General features: G+C 37.3%; 1 protein-coding gene across 2 annotated transcripts; it reads left to right on the top strand.

Moving 5' to 3' along the window:
* Positions 1-325: 325 nt before the first annotated feature.
* sccpdha.1 (saccharopine dehydrogenase a, tandem duplicate 1) lies at positions 326-21,230 on the top strand. 2 transcript variants are annotated; one of them, XM_043695436.2, is made up of 12 exons: positions 329-560; positions 2,716-2,825; positions 5,991-6,071; positions 6,940-7,069; positions 8,586-8,635; positions 11,170-11,300; positions 12,832-12,949; positions 14,554-14,673; positions 14,793-14,849; positions 15,777-15,888; positions 19,975-20,056; positions 20,918-21,230. In XM_043695436.2, the coding sequence occupies exons 1-12, from the start codon at positions 374-376 to the stop codon at positions 21,021-21,023; spliced, it is 1,284 nt and encodes a 427-aa protein (XP_043551371.1). In that variant the 5' UTR covers positions 329-373; the 3' UTR covers positions 21,024-21,230. The 2 variants fall into 2 exon arrangements, with proteins under 2 accessions (XP_087847298.1, XP_043551371.1); XM_087991172.1 differs by lacking the exon at positions 19,975-20,056 and having other exon boundaries at positions 326-560.
* The last annotated feature ends 345 nt before the right edge of the window (positions 21,231-21,575 follow it).

The raw sequence follows: 21,575 nt of genomic DNA on the forward strand, positions 1-21,575 counted from the left end.
TACCCATTGTAAGATTGTTCTCCTGAAACTTGTGAAGATACTTTGCTTTAAAAACTCAAAAACTGTATTTTTTAAAACAAAATCAAAGCTGTGGGAAAACGACCAAGAAAATTCCCAATCAACATGACCTTTATTTATTTGTTTATAAATAAAGGGAATTTTAAATTCAAAAAAGGCTGAAATAGACATATGAAAGAAAGACTGTGCTGATTGTTGAACTCAGATGAGGACTGCAGCTTATTTGAATCAGCTATTTGCTGCATGTTTAAAGATGGACTTTTGGTAACGAGGCGCAGAACTGGGCGGAGGGTGGGGTTTAATAGGCTGTGTGTGCGGTGTCTCGCTTGGTCTTCAGACGAGTGGTTCTGTAGCTATGGCGATCGGCAGGCCATACGATCTGATTATCTTCGGCGCCTCCGGTTTTACCGGCCAGTATGTGGTAGAGGAGACGGCTCGGGTGGCGTCCGAGACAGATGGCCCGCGGCAGCTCACCTGGACCGTGGCCGGTAGGAACCGCACTAAGCTGGAGGAAGTGTTGGGACGGGCGGCCAGCGCTCTTGGTGAGTCTCAGGCCTCTGGGCCGCTAACAGGCCTCAGGAGTCACAGTGGTATTTGCGATGCAAAGGCAAATCCTCCCAGTTAAATTGAAAGACTAGTGAGAGAAAGATCATATAAAATCCTTTTGCTTTGAAGGACCGAGTATGTGTCTAGTTGCTTCCTCCCCGGTTGTTATGAGCACCAATGTGTCAGGACATGAAATGCTCGTCCCATGGTTCATTTACCTGAAATGGCTTGCAAATATTGATTTTTCCAAAGTTGACAACACCGAGTCAGCTTTGTTTTGAGTCAGAATTCTTGTCTGCTCTTTCTCCAGTGCTGGAGTGAATTAATTCAAACTCACTGAGGATCTCTGTTTAATTTTGGCTCTTGTGTTTTTAAAGCTAAGATGAACCATTCTGATGTTAGGGTGGTTATTATTGCAATAATTGCCATAAGATATTTGCATAAATTTAAATCTGGAGCAAGGTGTCCCGAGGCACTTAAAAAGTCAGACCTATATACGAATGTAGCTAGAGCATTAGAAGTGACTAAAGTCCACTGTCAGAGGGTATAAGTCATAAAAAGTGCTGTATAAGTGCAAGACTTTCTCAAGCGGTTTAAAGGTGGGAGAAGTGTAGCAAGAGAAAGCAATATAGGTGGGCATTTCTGTTGTATGGTTAAGGTGGGCGAAGGGGATGAAATAGCGTGAATAGTATGGTAGATTGGTATTAAAGAATTGAATGTTTAGTTTAGGATGTTGGGCCCAAGAAGTTTGCAAAGATGGGTAACAAGTGTTTGAAAACACCAACCTGCTTACATTGCATTCAATTAAACATTCATTCAAATCTTCATGACCCTTAATTCTGCATGCATTCAATAACCTTCTCGCAGTTTTCCCATGTACCACTCTCCATAAATTCTAGCACTCTGCCTGTGTGAGAATTTCTAGTGGGCAACTAGAGACTGGCAATAGATGTCAGCAATGTTGTGAACAATTCCAAAACCTCTGGATGTCATGGAGTCATTGTTGTACAGTGTGGAAACAGACCATTTGGTCCAATTTGTCTATGCTGACCAGATATCCTGAATTAATCTAGTCCCATTTACAAACATTTCCCTCTAAACTCATTCATGTACTCGTCCAGATGCCTTTTATGTGCATGGACGATTAATTAAGTGTGGTGTAAGCATGTTGATGAACAATGTTTTGAGGAGGAATTAAGGAGTGTTGGTGATGCGCTGAATGTTTAAAGATTGTCTTTGGGTTGAGCAGTGCATGAGTGAGTTTTTATGAAGTTAGAGTGGGCACAGCACAGTAATTAAAATTCCTGGCTAAAACTGAGTAGGTTAGATTCAGGCAGATTGACCTTTGCTTACATTTTAAGAAACTAAAGAAACCAAATCTAATTTAAATCTCAATTGCGTTGGAATATTCCACTATGCTACACCATTGGCAGTATGTTGTTTCACTGTACTCTGCAGCTGCAGTCTCAAAATTTTTTATAATTTAAACATAGGATATCAGAAGAATGACTGGTCTTGTTGATCTGATTTCTTTTTTAAAAAACATTGGTTGAATTGTCTGTGTATAGTTGAAACATTTGCTCTTTTATAATTTGGCAATGCTGGGAATAAACAACCTTTCTGTTTCTAAATCAAATTAGATGGTCACGCTGCAAACTGTTATTTTGTATGCCTTCTTTTTTCTAAGGTAGAGTAGATCAGTTTGTCAAAGGCCAAAGCAGGTGCTGTTTTACATTTGATCACTGCTGGGGTTCATTTTCAATCCTTAAAAAGTGAACTTTCCTCCTTTTGCCTCCCCATGCTTTCAACCCATTACACCAAGGTGACTGATTTAAGAAATTCAGTATTTCTTTGCTGCATGACATTTCTTGTTCTGTCTTGTTCTTTTAAAACTAGTTTTGATTATAGATTTAGTTTCCACCCTTGTATTATAAAAGAAGATTTGTATGCTTGTTTATTGTAAAGGGTGTGTGTATACACTCAAGGCGTATTCTTTTTTAAAAATCAAGGAAGCAATATAATGCAATAGATTTCTAAAGCGGACAGGTAGTTGCTATGTTCCATCGAATGAAATGTATTTTATGTTCGAATGGAAAAAAAATTCATTTTCCCCACGATACACTTTGTAAAGTAATAATGCTCTTGTTTCAGGAATACCAGAGCTGAAGTCTAAAGAATGTATAATCTGTGATATAAATGATCCGCTCTCACTTGCCGAAATGTGCCAGCAGGGATCAGTGATCCTCAACTGCGTGGGACCAGTATGTATACATTGAAGTTCAAAAGCAGCAAATTTGTGTCTTTTATTGGAGCAATGTTGTCTCGTCAATTTTTAAGAACATATTTGCACTACATTTCAGTATTTAATTCAATAGTATTAAGCAAAATGTGAGGTAAAGCACTTGGGAAGGGGTACGAGACATGGTATTACACAATTAATGGTATGTGCCTGTAAAATAATGAAGATCAGAAAGCTTTTGATGTGCACATCTACAGATTCTTGAAGGTAGCAGTGCAAGGAGATAAGGTGGTTATCAAGGAAAATGGAATACTGGCCTTTATTAGCCCAGGTACAGAATACAAGAGCAAGGATGTTATGCTGGAACTGTATAAATGCTGGTTAGGCTACAACTGGAGTATTGCATGCAGTTCTGATCACTGTTTTATCAGAAGGAAGCGATTTTTAAAGGGGGTGCAGAGGTAATTTATCAGGATGTTGCCTGGGCTGGATGGTTTGAACAATGAACAAAGATTGGATAGCCTGGGGTTGTTTTCCTTGGCGTGGTGAAGATTGAAAGGAGACTTGATTCAAGGTATAAAAGATTAAGGGGCATAGATATGGTTAATAGGAAAGCACTTTTTTTTCCCCCATTCTTTGAAGGGTCATTAACCAGGAGGTGGAGATTTTAAGGTAAGGGGTAGAGATGAGCAATCTTCTCATGCAGAGGATGATGGGAACCTGGAGCTCTCTACTTGTAAGGGTGGTTGAGTCAAAAACTCTTGTAATGTTTGAGCAGTGTCCAGATATTTACTTGCTACCTTCAGGGCCATGGGCCAAAAGCTGGTAAATGGGTTCTGTGCAGTCGATCTTTGTGGACTGATGCGGATATGATAGGCTGAATTGTAAATATTATTTTTAAATGCACAACTTTTAAAATTATTTTTGTGGAAGATTTTTTTTCCTGTAATGCAGTGCCATTTGATGCATGCTAAAGAGATTAGAATGTGTAGATTGGGAAGATGATTTATCTAGCTTGGATAAAAAGTTTACACACCGTGAAAGGTGAGAAACCAGCTTGGTTTCTGCTTCCTAAAAGGATATCTGGGAAATACTCACTTTAGGAGAAGGGCTTAGTTTGTGAATCTTCCAAACCATAGAAGTCTTTAGGTTTTTTAAAACTGAGAAAGGTTAGGCTTGCATTTCTTGAGTAGACTTGGGGGAAAAAAAATCATTGTGTTGTCTTACACTCCACTGCAAAGAAACCGTAAGGAGTCAGCTAAGTAGAAATTTGAGTTGAAGTAGGAGTGTGATCTCAGAGTATCAGGATATGAGTTAAAACTTTGTTTTGCTGTGTGATTTTAACATCATTTTGTCTTTAAAATTTAGCTGTCAGTTTACTTTTATTTCTTTTGTTGAAAACCTTCAGCTTTGTGTGAATATGTTTCAATGAATAACCACCAAATTACTGATTAAATAAGCCAGGCTTTATTCTAGGATCTGACTTGTCCAATAGTACCATCAGCAGGGATCATAACAATATGATCATGTAAATTAGAAACAGAAGTAGACCTTTTAACCGTTGAGCTGACTCTGCCATTTGATAAGTTTATGACTGATCTTATTGTGACCTCACATCCACGATTCTGCTTATCCTTCTTAAACTAGAATCTATCAAACTTCACCTTAATTTTCACTGGTCCTGCCTCAATTTCTTTTGAGAAAGAGAATTTCTCAGACCTGTGACCTTCTGAGAGAAAACAAAATCTCATCCTCCTTTTGAACCAGAAAGCCTTTTTTTTTTTTTTAAAATGTTTTAGTTCTGCAGTCTTCTATAGATAGCATCCTTTGCACATCCTCTTAGGATCTTCCATGTTCCACTAAGATCGAATGAGATACAGACCTGTCCTATTCAACTTTTCCTCATAAGGTGACTCCCTTCATCCCAGGAATCTGTTGAGTGAAAGCAGAGTACTGCAGATGCTGGATAATCATACATTAGAAATCTCATCCAGGCCTGTGGTTCACATCGTAAATATTTGTGGTACGTTGCTCATTACATCTTGTCACCTTGAAAATGTCCCATTTATGCATGTTTGCTTTCTTTCCTGTTAGCTAACATGTCTTCTGTCCATGCTAATGTTACTTCTAGACCATGGGTTCTTATCCTTGTAGTAACCTATGATATGACACCTTGTCCACAGGTTCCCTTTATCCATGTGTCTTGTTGCCTCAAAGAACTTGAATATATGGCCAAACACTTTCTTGCTTTCACAAAATCGCATTTACTCTGCTCGATTGCAATGTGACTTTAAGGTGTGGTAAACCTTCCTTTAATAATAGGTTTCCACATCTTTCGGATAGATATTAAGCCAACTGACCTATAGTTTACTGTTTTGTGATGTCCTCCTTTTCTTGAAAAGAGTTAAATTAACTCTTATGGGGCATTTCCAGAACCAAGGGAATTTTGGAAAGTTAAAGCCATTGCGTCTACTGTCTCAGCATCCAGCTCTTATAAGACCCAACGATGAAATCTGTCAGGTTATTTGACTTTTTATTAGCTTTCATTTCCAGTATTTCCGGTTTTCTCAGTTCCCTGGTTATTGATAGTAAGTTCCTCCCTTGCTTTCATCTCTTGGTTTATAATTAATCTGAGATGTTATTTCTATCCTGCATAGTGAAGACATACAAAATATCTGTTCAATTCATCTCCCACTTTCTTCTTTTTCATTTCTAATTTCCCAGACACCTTTTAGAGGATCAACATTTACTTTACCTAAAGAAGTTGTTAATGTTTGTATTTCTAGCTATTTTTCTCATGTACTTCATTATTTTTTCAATAATTTGTATTTTTTAATATTCTGACCTGCCTGCTACAATCCTTGTACACTTTTTGTACCAAATTTGAAAAAAAACTTTAATTTCCTTAGTCAGGGATAGTTTGCACTACTCGCATTTATTTTTTTCCTCAATGGAATGTATACTTTGCTGAAATGTGAAATTACCTACAATTGTCTGCCACTGTATTTCAACTGTCTCTTAGCCTAACTTCTCTTTTCACTTTGACTCTGACCTCCTGTCCACATAATTGCCTTTTTGTTTTGAGCTGTTAGAAATAAGTGTCTCTTTATGTAATGAACTACACTAAAGAATTGCAATGGTCCAACTTGATTTTGCTGATAACTGACCCAAGATAATCTGTCCATAGTACAGATTTTTCGGTGAGCCAGTGGTGAAGGCCTGTGTTGAAAATGGAACTCACTGCGTTGATATTAGTGGTGAACCTCAGGTATTGATGTTTTTCTCTTTTTTATTTTAAAAAGATCATAATTAAGTCACTTTCCAAACAGACGCTGTTTTATATGTATTACTCAATAGTTTTAATGTGTTCAAAATACTGTTTTGTGTTTTTTCCTCATTGTAAATAGAAACATAGAATTTGTATTTAAGGTGACCATTCAAACCATCCTGTTTGTACTGGCTCCTCAGGGAGATATTCTGCTAGTCCCATTCTCTAGCCCTAACTCCATAACTCTCTAAATTTGGCACTTTCAAAATATATATCCAACTCTCTTTTGAAACATTATATGGAATCTGTCCCAGCACACTCCTCCTATCTCATGGGACACTTGGTCTACATGCCCAAAGAACTGCAGATTTAATATCAATCTGTTCAATCACATGAAGATAAATGGAAGAAACTTGTGATATTGATTAGTGAGCATTTCAAATCAAGGGAATGCCAACGCAGATTTGTAATCTATCCTCTTACTTGAAGTGATTTATCATTATTTGAAAAAGTTTAATGAAAATTTCTTTGTACTTACTACATGAAATTGTCAAGAAAGTATCAATAAGCAATCTGTTAACAATAGGTTATTTTGAAAACAGAAGTCTTTTCATAAATGGGTCAGTCAGCACCCAAAAACAATAAATTCACTTTAAGTATCTTCATCAGGATTCAGATTTTTTTTCCCCCTCTGAATTAACATAAATTTCTGTCAAATGCTGATCACCCATCTGTGTTTTTCCAGAATTTAGCATTTAATTCAGATTTCCAGCTGGTCAAATAATTTTTTGCTCTTCAATGCTGTAATTTGATTCAGTAATTTTTTTTTAAAGAAAAAGGAAAATTTGCATTATTTTGTCATTAACAGTTTTTGGAAGGCATGCAACTAAAATATGACCATCAAGCTGCTGAAAAAGGAGTATATATAGTTGGAAGCTGTGGTTTTGATTCCATTCCAGCAGATATGGGCGTATTGTTTACCAGGAACCAATTGAAAGGTAATTTACAACGAGTAACTGATTAAAATGTACAATTGTAGCACCACCAGTATTACAAGACACCTGAATCCTTCAATTTCTATCCAGACAGACTTTACTCAGGAGTTGTAGTTTTGTCTGCTATGTCATTTTAAGATGTGTTTTGATGTGTCAATGTCTGTCAGCTGCATGTTGCTTCTTTGTGCAGTATGAAATAACTTATAGGGAAAAGTCAATAGCAAGGTAAAACAAAAGCAGAAATTGCTGGAGAAACTCAAGTCTGACAGCATCTGTGGAGACAAAGAGTTAACATTCAGAATTGCTCTGAAGAAGGGTCACTGGACATAGTCATCATTAGATTCTTAATTCCAGATTTTTTTAAAAAATTGAATCCAAATTCCACCACCTGCTGTGGCAGGATTCAAACCCAGGTCCCCAGAATATTAGCTGAGTTTCTGCATTAATAATCTTGCAATAATACCACTAGGCCATCACCTCCCCAATCAGTGAGTGACAGATTGCATTTTGAACATGATTTCTTTTGGACTCCAAGTTCACATACAAATGTTAGTTGACTTAGACGTGCATCAGGTTTCTGGAGTAAGATGAGTCCAGTGTTGAAAGAAGAAAGGTAACCAGTTGGAAAGAGAACATTTACTGATTTGCCAACTTGAGATGTACATTAACATGCTGCTTCATCTGGATAAAGAGCATTATTCACAAAACCTGCGGTGATTGTTATTTCTAGGTTTTCAGTCTGTTCCTTGGAAAGTAGCTCATGGTTTGTAATGAAGATAATTACCTTAAGAAACTTGGTATATATTTGGAATACCACCCTGCAATCCAGTATTTTATTTATCTTTTTTTTGGTAATCGGTTGTATTTCAAGACACAAAATTCCAGTTCTGATTAACAGAACTGATCTAATTTCTGTGGGCACTCTGAGAATCAATTGGTTGATGGTTTCAATTGCACATTGAGTGACTCCCTTCAACAAAAATGAAGCTACTGATTGCTGTTGTTTCTTATGTTGGTTAGCAACACCTTCTGTTTGCCATTTTCAATTTCTTAATTTCTTAATTCTGTTTCAACTTTACATAAAAACAGGTGTCATGATTTGAGCCAAATTTGATGCCTAAGTGAGACTATTTTGGATAACTGGGATATAGAATTCCTTCCATCAGTGCTGAAGGATGGTAATTGGTCAATCATGCCTGTACTGCCTCTTAAATGAGCATCATTACCTAGTGCCTGTCTTCTTTTTCCTTGGTACCCTTACATGTTATTTTTATGCAAATAATCATCCATTGGCCAGTGAAATGCTTCTAATTAGACGCTCTTCAAACTTTCTTTGTAGTTCATTATGTAATATCAGTTGAAAAATTGTGTGGTTCAGCAGTCTCTGGTGTGATCCAATTTTTGTGGATGGTTGAGAATTATGAAAAATATTTAAGATATAATTGATAATTTGGGATTTTGTTTTAAACAGGTACTTTGGAGAACTAGTCATTCAGAATTTTGCATTGTTACTTTTCAGGTACTCTAACTGCAGTTGAAAGCTTCGTATTAATAAAATCAGGACCTGAGGTTTGTTTCTTGTCGATTTTCATGTAACGTAGTTGAAATAATAAACTCTGCTATTTATATTGGTATATGTTTGCATCCATCCAATTAACCAACTTAGAATAGATTTAATTTGTTATCAACTCTCCCTTAGTGTTGCTCTGGTTGAGTCAGAGATGTACAGCATGGAAACAGACCTTTAGTTTCCCCCCCCCCCCCCCCCACAGGGAAAAGACCTTGTCAATTTTCCTTATCCTTCTACCTCATTATTTTATAAACTTCCATAAGGTGACCTCTCAGCCTCTGATGCTTCAGGGAAAATAGCCCCAGCCTATTCAGCTTCTCGCGATAACTCAAACCCTCCAACCCTTACCAACATCATTGTAAATCTTTTCTGAATCCTTTCAATTTCACAACATCCTTCCAATATTTGGGAGACCAGAATTGCAAGCAGTATTCCAAAAATGGCCTAACCAATGTCTTGTACAGCTGCAACATAACCTCCCAATTCTTATGCTCAATGCTCTGACCAATAAAGGAAAACCTACCAAATGCTGCCCTTCCCTATCCAATCCACGTGAAACTCCACTTTCTAGGAACTATGAACCTGCACTCCAAGGTCTCCTTGTTCAGTAACACTCCCCTAAGGACCTTATCATTTATGTGTAGAAGTCTTGCCCTGATTTTGCCTTTCCAAAATGCAGATAGTTTAATCTATCTAAATTAAACTCAAATCTGCCACTTCTTGGCCCATTGGCCTATCTGATCAAGATCGTGTTGTAGTTTGAGAGAACTTTCTTTGCCGTCCACTACACCTCCAATTTTGGTGTCATCTGCAAACTTACTTACTATGCATCCTATGGAGATTTGATAAAGGTACTCTATTTAAAATCATGTTGAGTGTGAACAGAGCGGATGGGGAAAAACTGTTCCCACTGCTGTAAGGATCAAGAACAAAGGGGCCCAGATTTAAACTAATTGTATAAGAAACAATGGAGGTCCGAGGAATGGCTTTTGCACTCGGCAAATGGTTAGGGGTTGGAAAGCATTGTCTGAGTGTGCAGTGGGGTTTGTTCAGTCCAGGCTTTCAAGAGATGCTGGTATTAGATGATATGTTTAAGATCCCAAACTTGTTAAAAGTCTGAAACTCTAAACCAAAATTGTTGCTGTAAATACATTTAGAAACACACATAACTGCAGGATACCCTTCTGAACAGATGAGAAAAAGCAGAGATATGTTTACTATTCACACCCCATGACTCATCAACATTCTGTAACCTTAATCTTGGAATCTTGGAGGGGTGAACTATTGGAACTGTTCACTTAAATCAGCAAAGGCTTCAAAACTATTGGGGACACGATGTGCCCATACAGATGTAGTATCTGTGTCTGGCAGCAATGGCGCAGTGAGGTGTCTGCATCAAAAAGGGGTAATAAAATGCTTTAATTTAATGCAAATCCTGGAATTGCAAGTTGCTCACTGACCCCACTCAAAGCAGCAAGCAAGTTGTCTTTTTAGAGTTCCTTTAGTCAGTGACACCATTTATGTGTATGGATAGAGTTAACACTGGATTTCAATTCTGTGTGCACACTGATGATGCCAGCAGTTACAGTGCAGTAGCAGTAGATAGTCCAGAGGATAAGACATTGATACACATACTGCAAGGCCAATCAACATGGAGAACAATACACAGGATTTATTTTGAAAAATACCTCCACCATGATCACAGGAAGATACAAGTTATGATTTTCGATCAGTACACACCAAGGATCAAATGGGAACAGACCATATTTAGTGGTCTTGATCTTTTTAAAGAGGTCCAGTGAATTAATTAATTCAAGTTTGATTATTCAGAGGATGGTTTGTTTTATAACGATCCCAGGTGAACATTACAGTGCACATTGGAGGAAGGGCATGTTTCTGCCAGGGTTTATTATTATTGTTACCTATTAACAACCTTACTTTCTGAATTTAATTGCCCCTTTGCCCCTTTTGTTCTGCATGTTCCATGTGATTCTTATCTCTGTGATGCAGAGATTGAATAAATGTTAACAGTTTTTGTAAGCCAATTGTAGTATCTCTGTTAAATTACATATTTTAGGATAATTTTGATAGAGGTATGCACTGGAGAAGCCTAGTATTTAGAATAACGTATTTCTTTTCTGCTTCCAAATTGAATCATCCTCCGTTTCCTCATGTTGATTAGTTACTTTTGAAAGTAGCACAAACTTGATGTGCTCAAGTTTTTACTCAGAAATGAAAAGTGACTGGATTTGTCTGTTTTTGGTGGAACCAACTAAAGGATAAACATTTATCAGAAATCTGGGAGACCTCTCAACAGTTTCAAATGAGTTCCAGGGCAGAAATTATCACCATCCTTTCATTGTAAATTTAAACCAACAGTAATTGTGCCAAGTGAAAGGCAGGTTTTTGATAAAGAAATATACTGTAATTTCAACCATTTTTGATAATAATTGGACTGACTGATTTAAGAAAATTGTCTGTGCATTTAGTATGAGATTTCTGCTTGTCCGAACCATTTCTGTCTTGTTAATAGGGTGCCAGTTTTCATGAAGGAACTTGGCAGTCGGCAGTCCATGGACTGTCTGATCAGGATAATCTGAGAAAACTGAGGAGACAGTTTGGACATAAACCCCTTCCAATTATGGGGACCAAGCTAACACGGAGGTGAGAAAAACAAATTCCGTGTAAAAGCAGTCTTTACTTAATCAAGGTTGATACTATGTGCTTCTCCTCAATAGTTGAAGGCACATTAACAATGTATGGCTGAAATTTACAATCATGCACTGAGGCAGCATATAATCTCTGTGCATGATTTGGGTTTTCTGTTGACTATTGTACATTAGCTTACAATCATCTGTATTAAAAATTGTATATGCTCAGTGGAAGTTAAAATGTTCCCGATGTCCAGAACTAGGGGTCACTGTCTCAGAATAAGTGGTATGCCATTCAGGACTGAGATGAAGAAGAATTTCTTCATTCACAGGAAGCTGTTGGGGCCAGTTCATTACATAAGAGGGAGCTGGATTTGGCCCTTGAGGCTAAAGGAATCAAGGGGTTTGGAGAGAAATGGGAAAGTGATACTAAAATTGAAAAATTAGCTATGAGCATATTGAATGGTGATGCATGCTGAAATGGCTGAATAGCCTACTGTTGCACCTATTTTCTATGTTTCACTAGACTACGCTCTTGATGCTTTCTGTACCAACCTTTTAGATTACTTAGTGTGGAAACAGGCCCTTCAGCCCAACAAGTCCACACCACCCCGCCGAATACCCATACCCCTACATTTACCCCTTACCTAACACTACGGGCAATTTAGCATGGCCAATTCACCTGACCCGCACATCTTTGGACTGTGGGAGGAAACCGGAGCACCCGGAGGAAACCCACGCAGACACGGGGAGAACGTGCAAACTCCACACAGTCAGTCGCCTGAGGTGGGAATTGAACCCGGGTCTCTGGCGCTGTGAGGCAGCAGTGCTAGCCACTGTGCCACACCGTGCCGCCCACGCAAGAAATAGGCAAAACTTTCAGTAATGCTGCTTTTGAAAGGAATAGTATATTTTGTTAACTAAGGAGACTAGCAGTTTTTAAGTTTGATATTTTTCTAATAAATATGTGCTTTTGTACCCTTTCAACACTTTCATGAAATGCTCTAGATGTCTCCACACTGCCTCCCATTTGTTAAAGTCCACTGCTTTAAAACATTTCTTTCACATCTGACAGCAATAATATTTGTCTATTTGCTATACATTGAATTTCCCTTTGTTTTCTCTGCTTGAGTGCAAAGATTTGCCTTCACTAACATAAAATGAATGTTTTATACTGTGTGACCTAGACCTTGATTTGCTACAAGGAAAACTATTGTGTGCTTGGTTTGCCATTCCAAATGGCAAGTAATATATAGGTCTGACTTATTACTTAATTCTTGTGTGCTTTTCATTTACAAAACTTTGCTAAGTATAAAATACCAATGTATTTCTTTAAATAAAGTCTACAGTGATGTAAAGCTCAATTTTTTTTTTCAAAAAAGCAGGGTGGTGTTATTTTAAAGAGATGTATTTTTAGCAAAAAGGAAAAGCAACTGAAAAGATGGCAGTTCTCCCTGATGTGGTAGAGTTCAAAACATGTGTTGTATAATGAACAAATGTACGTGCTTGGCTAAAAGCTTCTTTGAATTTTTTTTCCTCCACAGAGGATCAGTATTTTATAATGACGCATTGAATCAATATGCTATCCCATTCATGGGATCTGATGCTTCTGTAGTTAAACGCACCCAACGTTATCTGCATGAGAACTTGAAAGAAAGCCCCGTAAGTACATTCTTAGCTTCCGTGAAACCTGCACTTTTTTGTAAGAAACTCATGGTCTGTTTAGCTTTTCTTAAATGCCTTGAATATGGCTTTAAATATTTCAAAAATAAGAGGTAAAAATGCAATTCATGTGATTTCCGCCCCCTCAAAAGCTGAAACTGTCTACAAGTTATAGCCGTTCCAACAATGTAGTTGGCTCTTTGCAGAGCCTGAGTAATTTTGTTGGAATTTTATGTGACCTGCCAAGAAAATGAGATGCCCATTTAGTGTTAAGACCTTATGTGGACTTATCGTGAGCATTTCTGGCTCAAATGTGAAGAAGTAGATTTTTGAAGAAAAACTGCTGGAAACTTGTCCAGTTTAAGCTCGGTGGCAGGAACAGTCACATTCCAACCCCTTGAACTTAAGAGTAGGGAAGTGTTGCTGCTTCTGCACAAGGTTCTGGTGAGGTCACATCTGCTGTACTGAGAGAAGTTTTGGTTCCCTTCTTTAAGGAAAGATACTGTTTCATTGGAGATGGTTCAGAGAAGGTTAGCCAGGATGATCCCTGGTCTGGAGGGAATGTCATCAGCAAAAACGAAACCAGTTAGGGATCTACTCAGTGGGAGTTTAGAAGAATGAAAAGTGATTTCATTGAAACATATAAGATTTTAAGGAACTTGGCAGGGTAAATGCTGAGAAGATGTTTCTCCTCATGGGACAGTCCAGGACTGAAGGCATATTCTCAGGATTAAGGAGTGCCAACTTAAAACTGAAGTGAGGAGGATTTTTTTCTGAAGGTTGTCTCTTTTGAGCTCCTTGCTATAGCGAGCTATGGAGGCAGTGTCCTTGTGTACATTTAAGGCTGATTGTAGATTCTTGATTAGTAAGGGAATCCAGAGTTGTGGGGAAAAGGCAACAAAGTGGACGTGAGGAGTGTCAGATTAGCTATAATCCTCCTGAATCGTGGAGTAGGCTCAAGGTGTGGAATGGCCTACTTCTGTTTTATTTCTTATGACCTTGTGGATTATTCTTCAGAATCAAAAATAAAATGATGACCAATAGTGGAATCAAAAAAGCAGGGAGAAAAGGCAAGCAGAATACTGATGAGGGATCATGAGTACAGTGATGTAACCAAACACTCTTTATGTATTGGATGAAAGTATCAAAATATTAAAGAATATTGCTGATAAATAAAACAAAGGAAAATGAAGCAAACTTGAGTGTGTACATGTGCACATGCACATTTGCAATAAATGAATGAAAGTATTTATAAACTGCTACATGGAAACTTAAATTTTCACAAGAAACCATTTTACTGTGTACATCCCACCTGATTATTTGGGTTTGTCGGTATAGGCATGTGTGGTGCATATTGTCAGTGTCAGGGCTGTAGAGAAAGAACAGAGAAAAGGGACTATGTAGTCTTAAGGAAATTTGAAAAATCAGCAATTTAATATTCCTCTGTTTAATTGAACAAAATTGTGTCCGGTCCAAGCATAGCACTTAACGGAAGTTCATTGTGATTATAGTTATATCTATCAATAGACTCTTTCAACTTTTGGGTATTCCTTTTAATTGACTATAATTAGTTGCTGTAACCCAATTTGATATTGTAACTTTAGGTCCAATATGGTGCTTACGCTGCTGTAGGTGGAATTGGATCAGTCATACTTCTAATGGTAGCTGGTTTCTTTCTCTGGTGTTTCACAAAGTGTAAATTGGGAAGAAATCTTCTAATCAAAGTAAGTAGCTTGTATCTATGATTTACACAAGAATATTATTATAAACCACTTTTTTTAAAAAACGTAATCAGTTTTTGGTGAGAATATGTAATTTTTATTGCTTTCTGTTTAACATGTAGTATCCAGAGTTTTTCTCGTTTGGATATTTTACAAGACAAGGACCAACCAAAAAACAGGTATGTTAATTTTGTTTTTTTTGTTGTTGTTTCATTTTGTGTTGAACTTCTTTTATTTTTAGGCCATCGTCAATTCTAAACTTACAGGTAGATTTCTTTATTCACTCTATTTCAGTATTGCTGTGCATGCTGCATTGTGATGGAGAACTTAGAATTCTTTGAACTGTCTTCATTTCAGTAAAGTAAAAAGGGAGACTAACAGTAAATCCTTAGAACTTTAGTAAGATAGGAGAAATTATTTGTCCTGACATGTGCTCCTGGTCTCTGAAAGACCTTTTTTTAATTAAAAAAAGTTGAAATACCCATTTCACTTTTTAAAAACTAATTGATTTTGTTTCTGGATAGACAATTCAAAGTAATTTTATTTATTAGAGAGCTCCTTCAACTATCAACTTCTCTCACTTTTCAGATTTTGTATATCTGAAATTCTACATGATTCAATGTATCATAGAATCCCTACAGTAGGGAAGCAGGCCTTCCGGCCCATTGAATCCACACCGACCCTCAGCAGAGCATCCCATCTAGACCATTCCCCTACCCTATCTCTGCATTTCCCATGGCCAGTCCACTAAACCTACGCATCTTTGTGTGGGTTTCCTCCCACAGTCCAGACATGGAGATGTAGCTATGGTGCAATCACTTCTCTATTATGAAATAAACTATTTCAGAATCTGCCCTAACAAATTGTTCAGTTATCAGCATTTGGCTCAGTTGTATGCAAGCTTGTTTTAATTTTTACTTTTCAGTTAAATGTATTGAGCATAACTATCCTGATGACCTTTTTTTTTAAAATGTAGAGCAGCAAAGCAAATTGAAATTTGAGGCTGCTGTGTAAATCAAACAACAATAAAGGTCTGTAACAAATAATCTGCAACGAAGCAAAATAGACTGTTTGTTTTCAAAAGAAACTTGTGTTGTACTTTCCAGATGGAAGGCACCTCTTTCAGCTTGACCTTCTTTGGTGAAGGGTATCCAGAAGATGTAGATCCACAGCAAGGCAAACCTTCAGTAAAAATCTGCACTCAAGTGAGAGGGCCAGGTATGGGTGATGTTTAATACAAACTAGCCTCAGTCTGAAGTACTCACCATTTCTTATACCTACTTGGAATTTTCAGGGAAAAGTGATGGTGATGACAAATACACTGTGTTTTAAGTTCAACTGAGTTTTTTTTATTTAATAAATATCTCTGTAGTGAAAGAAGATTAGGTGAAGGAATTCTAGAGCTAGGGGCTTAGGCAGCTGAAGGAGCAGCTCCCACTGGTGGAGCAGTTAAAATTGTTTCAAATTTCCAGCATCGGCAGTTCTTTGCTTTTTGTTTAGAGTTTAGCTCCCTTCCAAGAATGCCTACCTTGAAGTTCTGCTTCTCTATCTAATTAGGATGCCCAAGAGACCAGTGGAATGAGGATTGAGAGGAGATTAGAGATGGGGTGGGGCCAAGCCATAGAGAGATTTGAAAACAATAATGAGAATTTTAATTGTGGATGGAAGAGCTTAGATGCAGATTCTTGTGGTAAGCAAGTACATGACAGTACATGTCAAGGTTAGGCAGCATAATTCAACATAGGGAAAGATAGAGAGAGAGAGATGGAGAACTTTAATTTGTAGTTTGAATACATTTATGTTGTGTCTTTCCAGTGCACATAGTCACTTTGCATTTCCTTTTTAATGAATACAGTGTGCTGTACTGAAACTAATGCTTTTGTTTTAAAAGTATACCTGCATGCAGCTGAGAAGTAGGTCTATCCAAAGAATGATCTTCACAACCCTATCTCACCCACCACCGCCTAAATCTCATCAATTATTAAATTGTAGATGCTTCTGTGATCTTGCAGTTCCAGTTTTATTTAAATATGCATTTTAATACAATCCTTTCTACGAAATGCTTTGCATTACATGACAGCATTATACAAATCTAAAACCCTTCCTTGACACTTGTACTGTGCTCAGAGCAGTACTTACTACTGATTAGCAGATGATTATAGACAACTGAGTTAGTAATGGGAACTGAAAAGATAAGATGGCAAGCTTTAAAGATAAAGTATAATTATTGCTGTTATCTGGTTTGACCTTATTGCCCATCAAGCAATTTCTTTCTCCTTCCCTTTCTTTACCTTTTCATTTTATATGAATGAAAGAGTACCAAGCTAAAGTACAGGAAATGAAAGTTGATGCTTTCATTGATGTATGTACAGTAAGCGCACAAGATGGCAGCCGGGTAGGCTCCTAAGCCAGAACTCATCCATTTCTTTTCTTTTTCCTCTTGCTCTTTTCTTTCCTTTCCTTTTCTTCCTTTCTCGTTACCTGCATTGTTCCAACCGCATGGTGGTGGAGAGTTGAACCAGTGTGAACTCTATGCCTTACTGACCGCATGGGAGCCCGCACTCTGCTTCCGACCTTATAAAGACTGTAATGCTGAACTTGTACGTTCTTATTTCTTTCTTTCTTTTCTAATTTATATCTAAGATTTTGAACCTAGGTATGTTTGTACCTAAGATGGTGCTGGAAATGGCGCCATTGTATTCCTTTTGCTATACTCCTATCCCTGTACATGTGACAATAAACCTGATTTTAAGTCAAGACTTCCTGATTTTAAACATTTGACTTAAACACTGTAAAACACAATTCCATACAGGAGTGTATTTATAATTTTAAAGATCTGAAAGATGAATGTTTCCTCTTAATTACAAATTGCTATTTTATATTGTCCTGCATTGTGTTCCAACTTGCGTACAAATTGACTTGTGAACGAAACCTCTTTTCAATCTGAGGACTGCCTGTATTCAGGAAACTTAATTTTTGATTATGGTTTGCTTTCCTTTTGTTTTTTTTCCAGACTTGTCCCCACATTGTGTCCTCCTTCTTTTTAGTTTTCATCTTGTATTGCTCTTTCTTTTTATCTTTTATGGTGTTACCTTTATCCAATTTGTAATAAGTGACCTTTGGTTAATGGTTGGCTTTGCCAAATCCATGGAATTTCCAGTGTCAAGTCTTTTATGGTCCACTTATTTAAGGAAATATATAATTTTCTTAGAGGCAGTTCACAAAAGATTCACAAAGATGATTCCCTGATATGAGCAAAGGCTACATAGATTGGGACTGAACTTGCTGGAGTTTAGAAGAAAAAGTAGTGATCTCATTGAGACATACAGGATTCTTGAGGGGCTCAACAGGGTAAATGCTGAGAAGATGTTTCCCCTCTCGCGTGAGAGTCTAGAACCAGATGGTACCAGTTCAAGACATGAGGAATTTCTTTTCTCAAAGCTTTTCACAGAGTTGTGGGGGCAGAGTCCTTGCTTACATTTAAGGCTGAGATAGATTCTTGATCAGTCAAGAAATTAAGGGTAATAGGGAAAATAGGAAAGTGGATATGAGGACTGTTGAATCAACCATTATCCTATTGAATGGCTGTGGAGGCTCAAGGGGCTGAATGACCTCTGATACTTCCTATTTCTTATCAAGTTATAGTCTTTACCTGCATAGCTTACTTTCCATGGATCCACAAAGCTATCCTTGGTTTTACTCCCAGTGAAGAAAATGAAATTTCCGTGAAGATGCTAGCACAGTGTAAGCTTTTTATTTTGATAGAAGGCTCAAGGGGCTGAATGGCCTACTTTAGTCTCTACTGAATCTGTTCCACCATTCAATGAGGTCATGGCTAAACTAATAATCCTTCACTACACTTCCCTCCTTCCTCTCCATAACTTTTGATTACCTTTATTGATTAAATTCTGTCTGTCTATCTCAGCTTTGAATAAACGTAATGACCTGGCTTCAACAAATTTACCACCACCACCTGAGAGAAAGTATTCTCCTCTTCTCTATCTTAAATATTCAACCATATATTCTAAGATTATGCCAACTGGTCCTAAACTATCCCACTGGGGAAACAACTTCTTTGCATCTATTCTGTCAAGAATCTTGTATGTTTCAATAATGTCATCTTTTCCTTTTCACATTCCAATCTACTTGACCTGATCTTGTAAGACACTCCCTCCATGCCAAGTGAACTTTCTCTGGTCTGCCTGCAATGTCAGTGTACCTCTCCTTGGATAAGGGCCCAAAACTCTTTTGTATTCCAGCTGTGGTCTGATTGTATATTTGCTAAAAACATACTAATGTACACAATATCGTGTAGTTTTGGTGAAATCTCCGTAACTTTATGCTCCATTCCCTTTGAAATAAAGGCCAATATTTAATTTGCCTTACCTATTCCCTTCTGAATTTGGTTTTTTGCTTTTTGTGATTCATGAACCAGGACATTCCCAGTATTTGATCATTAAATGTTCATCGGTGACCTCTTCACTAATGGGTCTTCACATTGATTAGAAATTGCTGATTAAGCTTAAGCATCTAGCAATTCAATTAGTAACACATTGAAAAATAATCTATCACAATTAGACTTATTGCTTGCATCTCTTTTTGCTGTAAGACATAGGAGCAGAAGTAGGCTATTTGGCCCATTGAGTCGTCATCTATTCAATGAAATCTGATAATCCTCAACTCCTCTTTCCTGTATTTTTCTCATAAATGTTGATTCTCTTTACTAATCAAAACAACCCCCCACCCCGGCCAGTGAATCTTGTGTGTATCAATAAAGTTACCTCACATTCTTCTGAGCACAAATGAGTACAGACTCAACCTCTCCTCATAAGAGAATCACTCCTTACCCAGCACTAGTCCAGCGAATTCCCTTTGGACTGTCTCCCATGTCAGTAGATCCCTTCCTGGCTAAGGGGACTGAAACTGTTCAGTATTGTGTGGTCTAACTAGTGATTTGTATAGTTTTTACCAAGACTTCTTTGCTGACTACCATTTTTGTTGTAATACTTTAAATTTTTCCAAAAGCCTGGAATTTCTTTGTTAAAATTATATTTGTATACTTTGATGCATCACCTGATAAAATAATAACTAAATAATTTGAAAAGAAAGTCCAATGTTATCTTGATAGCTTCCTCTTTTTCTGCAAATGGTGGGCTTTTGGTGATAGAACATTGTATGGCAAATGTTTGCTTTCAAAGGAAAGTGTACTTTTGCTTAAGAGCATGACTTTCAATTTTCGATGGTGCAAGTGGTTACTTTTCTGTTGGCCTTATTTCAGAACTTCTATTTTATTTTACTTACCAGAACCTGGTTACATTGCGACCCCAATAGCTATGGTACAGGCAGCTGTTACAATACTTTGGGAACACAAGTCTCTGCCCAATCGGTGAGTTTCAGAACTTAGACTGTGTGAAATAATTTTGAAATGCTGTTGTTGAGTCTAAAAGCTTAATCCAGAAAACACAAAATAAGTGTATCAACGTTCCCATTTCTCTCATTCTGCATAGCCACATCTTACAATAATAAACTGATAATGCATATAGATCTTCCACAAGCACAGGAAAGCAAATTAGTTCATTGTGTAAATTTTAATTCTGAAAGGAGATAATGGGTGAAAGCCATAAGATTATTCCTGTCTTTGTCAAAAATCAACTTTGCTTAATCGTTCTCAATATGTCTCAATTCCTTCTTGTTAGAAATCTACGTGTTATCTTAATGAATCAATGCATGTATTTAACTTTAATTGCCTTCCACCCCACAATTTCCAGTGTATGAAGATATTTCACCTTAAAGTTCTTGTTTTGTAACTAGTGTTTCGAGTAAAGTCCTTTTACTATTTAAAAAAAAACTGAACCAATTTGACTAATTCACTTCCTTATCCTGACATGTGTTGTTGGTGTCACAATTGGCCTATTTTCACTCTATGCAGATTGTTTTTATTAGAGAAAATTATTTCTATTAGATTTTAACTATTTATTGTACACTTTTTAAGTCAGTTGCACATGAAATATTGTTCCACTTTGCTTTTTAAATTTCAATATGGACGACTGGTTCTGTTTGATTATAAATATTAAATGATGCACAGATTTGAATAGTTTCTTGCAAGAATACTATTATCTTCCAGTGATTGAGCTAATTGCTTTAGATTTGAAGACCTCCAGGGTGTCTTCAGTTTGAGCTCCTGAATGGAGCTGAAAAGGCTGTTCATAGTTTCAAACTTCTTATTTTTGTTCCTCCTTCCTTCTAGGGGTGGGGTGTACTCACCTGGAGCAGCATTCTCGAAGACAACTCTGATTGAAAGACTGAACAAATATGGCATTGAGTTCAATGTTATCAGCAAGCCTGAAGCATAAGTGCTTCCACACGATTTGAGTCCTCTGAGTGTGGTGGTTCATTGTCCTGCTATTTACTACACTGACAAGATTTGTACTTGATAATTAACAGCTTTTTCGCAGTAGTTAGCTCATGTTGTAATATAATGAACGAATGCTAAATAGTTTGAGACTTGCTTTTGAGGATTGAGTGTTCTGATGGTAATTAAACTTGTTGAATGTAACCATTTCAAAGTTGTCACTGTATTTTTAAATTGAATTGCAATTATTCTATTTATATTCAACATGTTACAAGGGAAGAAGAATTGAAAATCATACTACCACCTGTAATTCTAACACCATTCTGGACTCTTGTTATAGGGTCTCTGTGTCTGTCCCTCCGCCCCTCCCTGGATTTGGCCAAGCACTTCCATTGGATTGGTCCATACTTATCGACAGTGTAGAAAATGTGTTGCTGGAAAAGCGCAGCAGGTCAGACAGCATCCAGGGAACAGGAGAATCGACGTTTCGGGCATACAGTGTACTGCAGTGATGTACCATTCTGCAGAATGGTTGACTAGGAGACTCTCCCAA

This window comes from Chiloscyllium plagiosum, unplaced genomic scaffold, assembly GCF_037043375.1.
Source record: "Chiloscyllium plagiosum isolate Xiang-an unplaced genomic scaffold, Cpla_swu_hap1 HiC_scaffold_10, whole genome shotgun sequence".
Classification (NCBI taxonomy): domain Eukaryota; kingdom Metazoa; phylum Chordata; class Chondrichthyes; order Orectolobiformes; family Hemiscylliidae; genus Chiloscyllium; species Chiloscyllium plagiosum.

Excerpts from the sequence above, each read along its gene's own strand:
- sccpdha.1 (XM_043695436.2), top strand. The coding sequence starts at position 374 with ATGGCGATCGGCAGGCCATACGATCTGATTATCTTCGGCGCCTCCGGT. Across the intron at positions 561-2,715 it reads ACGGGCGGCCAGCGCTCTTG|GAATACCAGAGCTGAAGTCT; the intron begins GTGAGTCTCAGG and ends CTCTTGTTTCAG. Across the intron at positions 14,674-14,792 it reads GAAGAAATCTTCTAATCAAA|TATCCAGAGTTTTTCTCGTT; the intron begins GTAAGTAGCTTG and ends TTTAACATGTAG.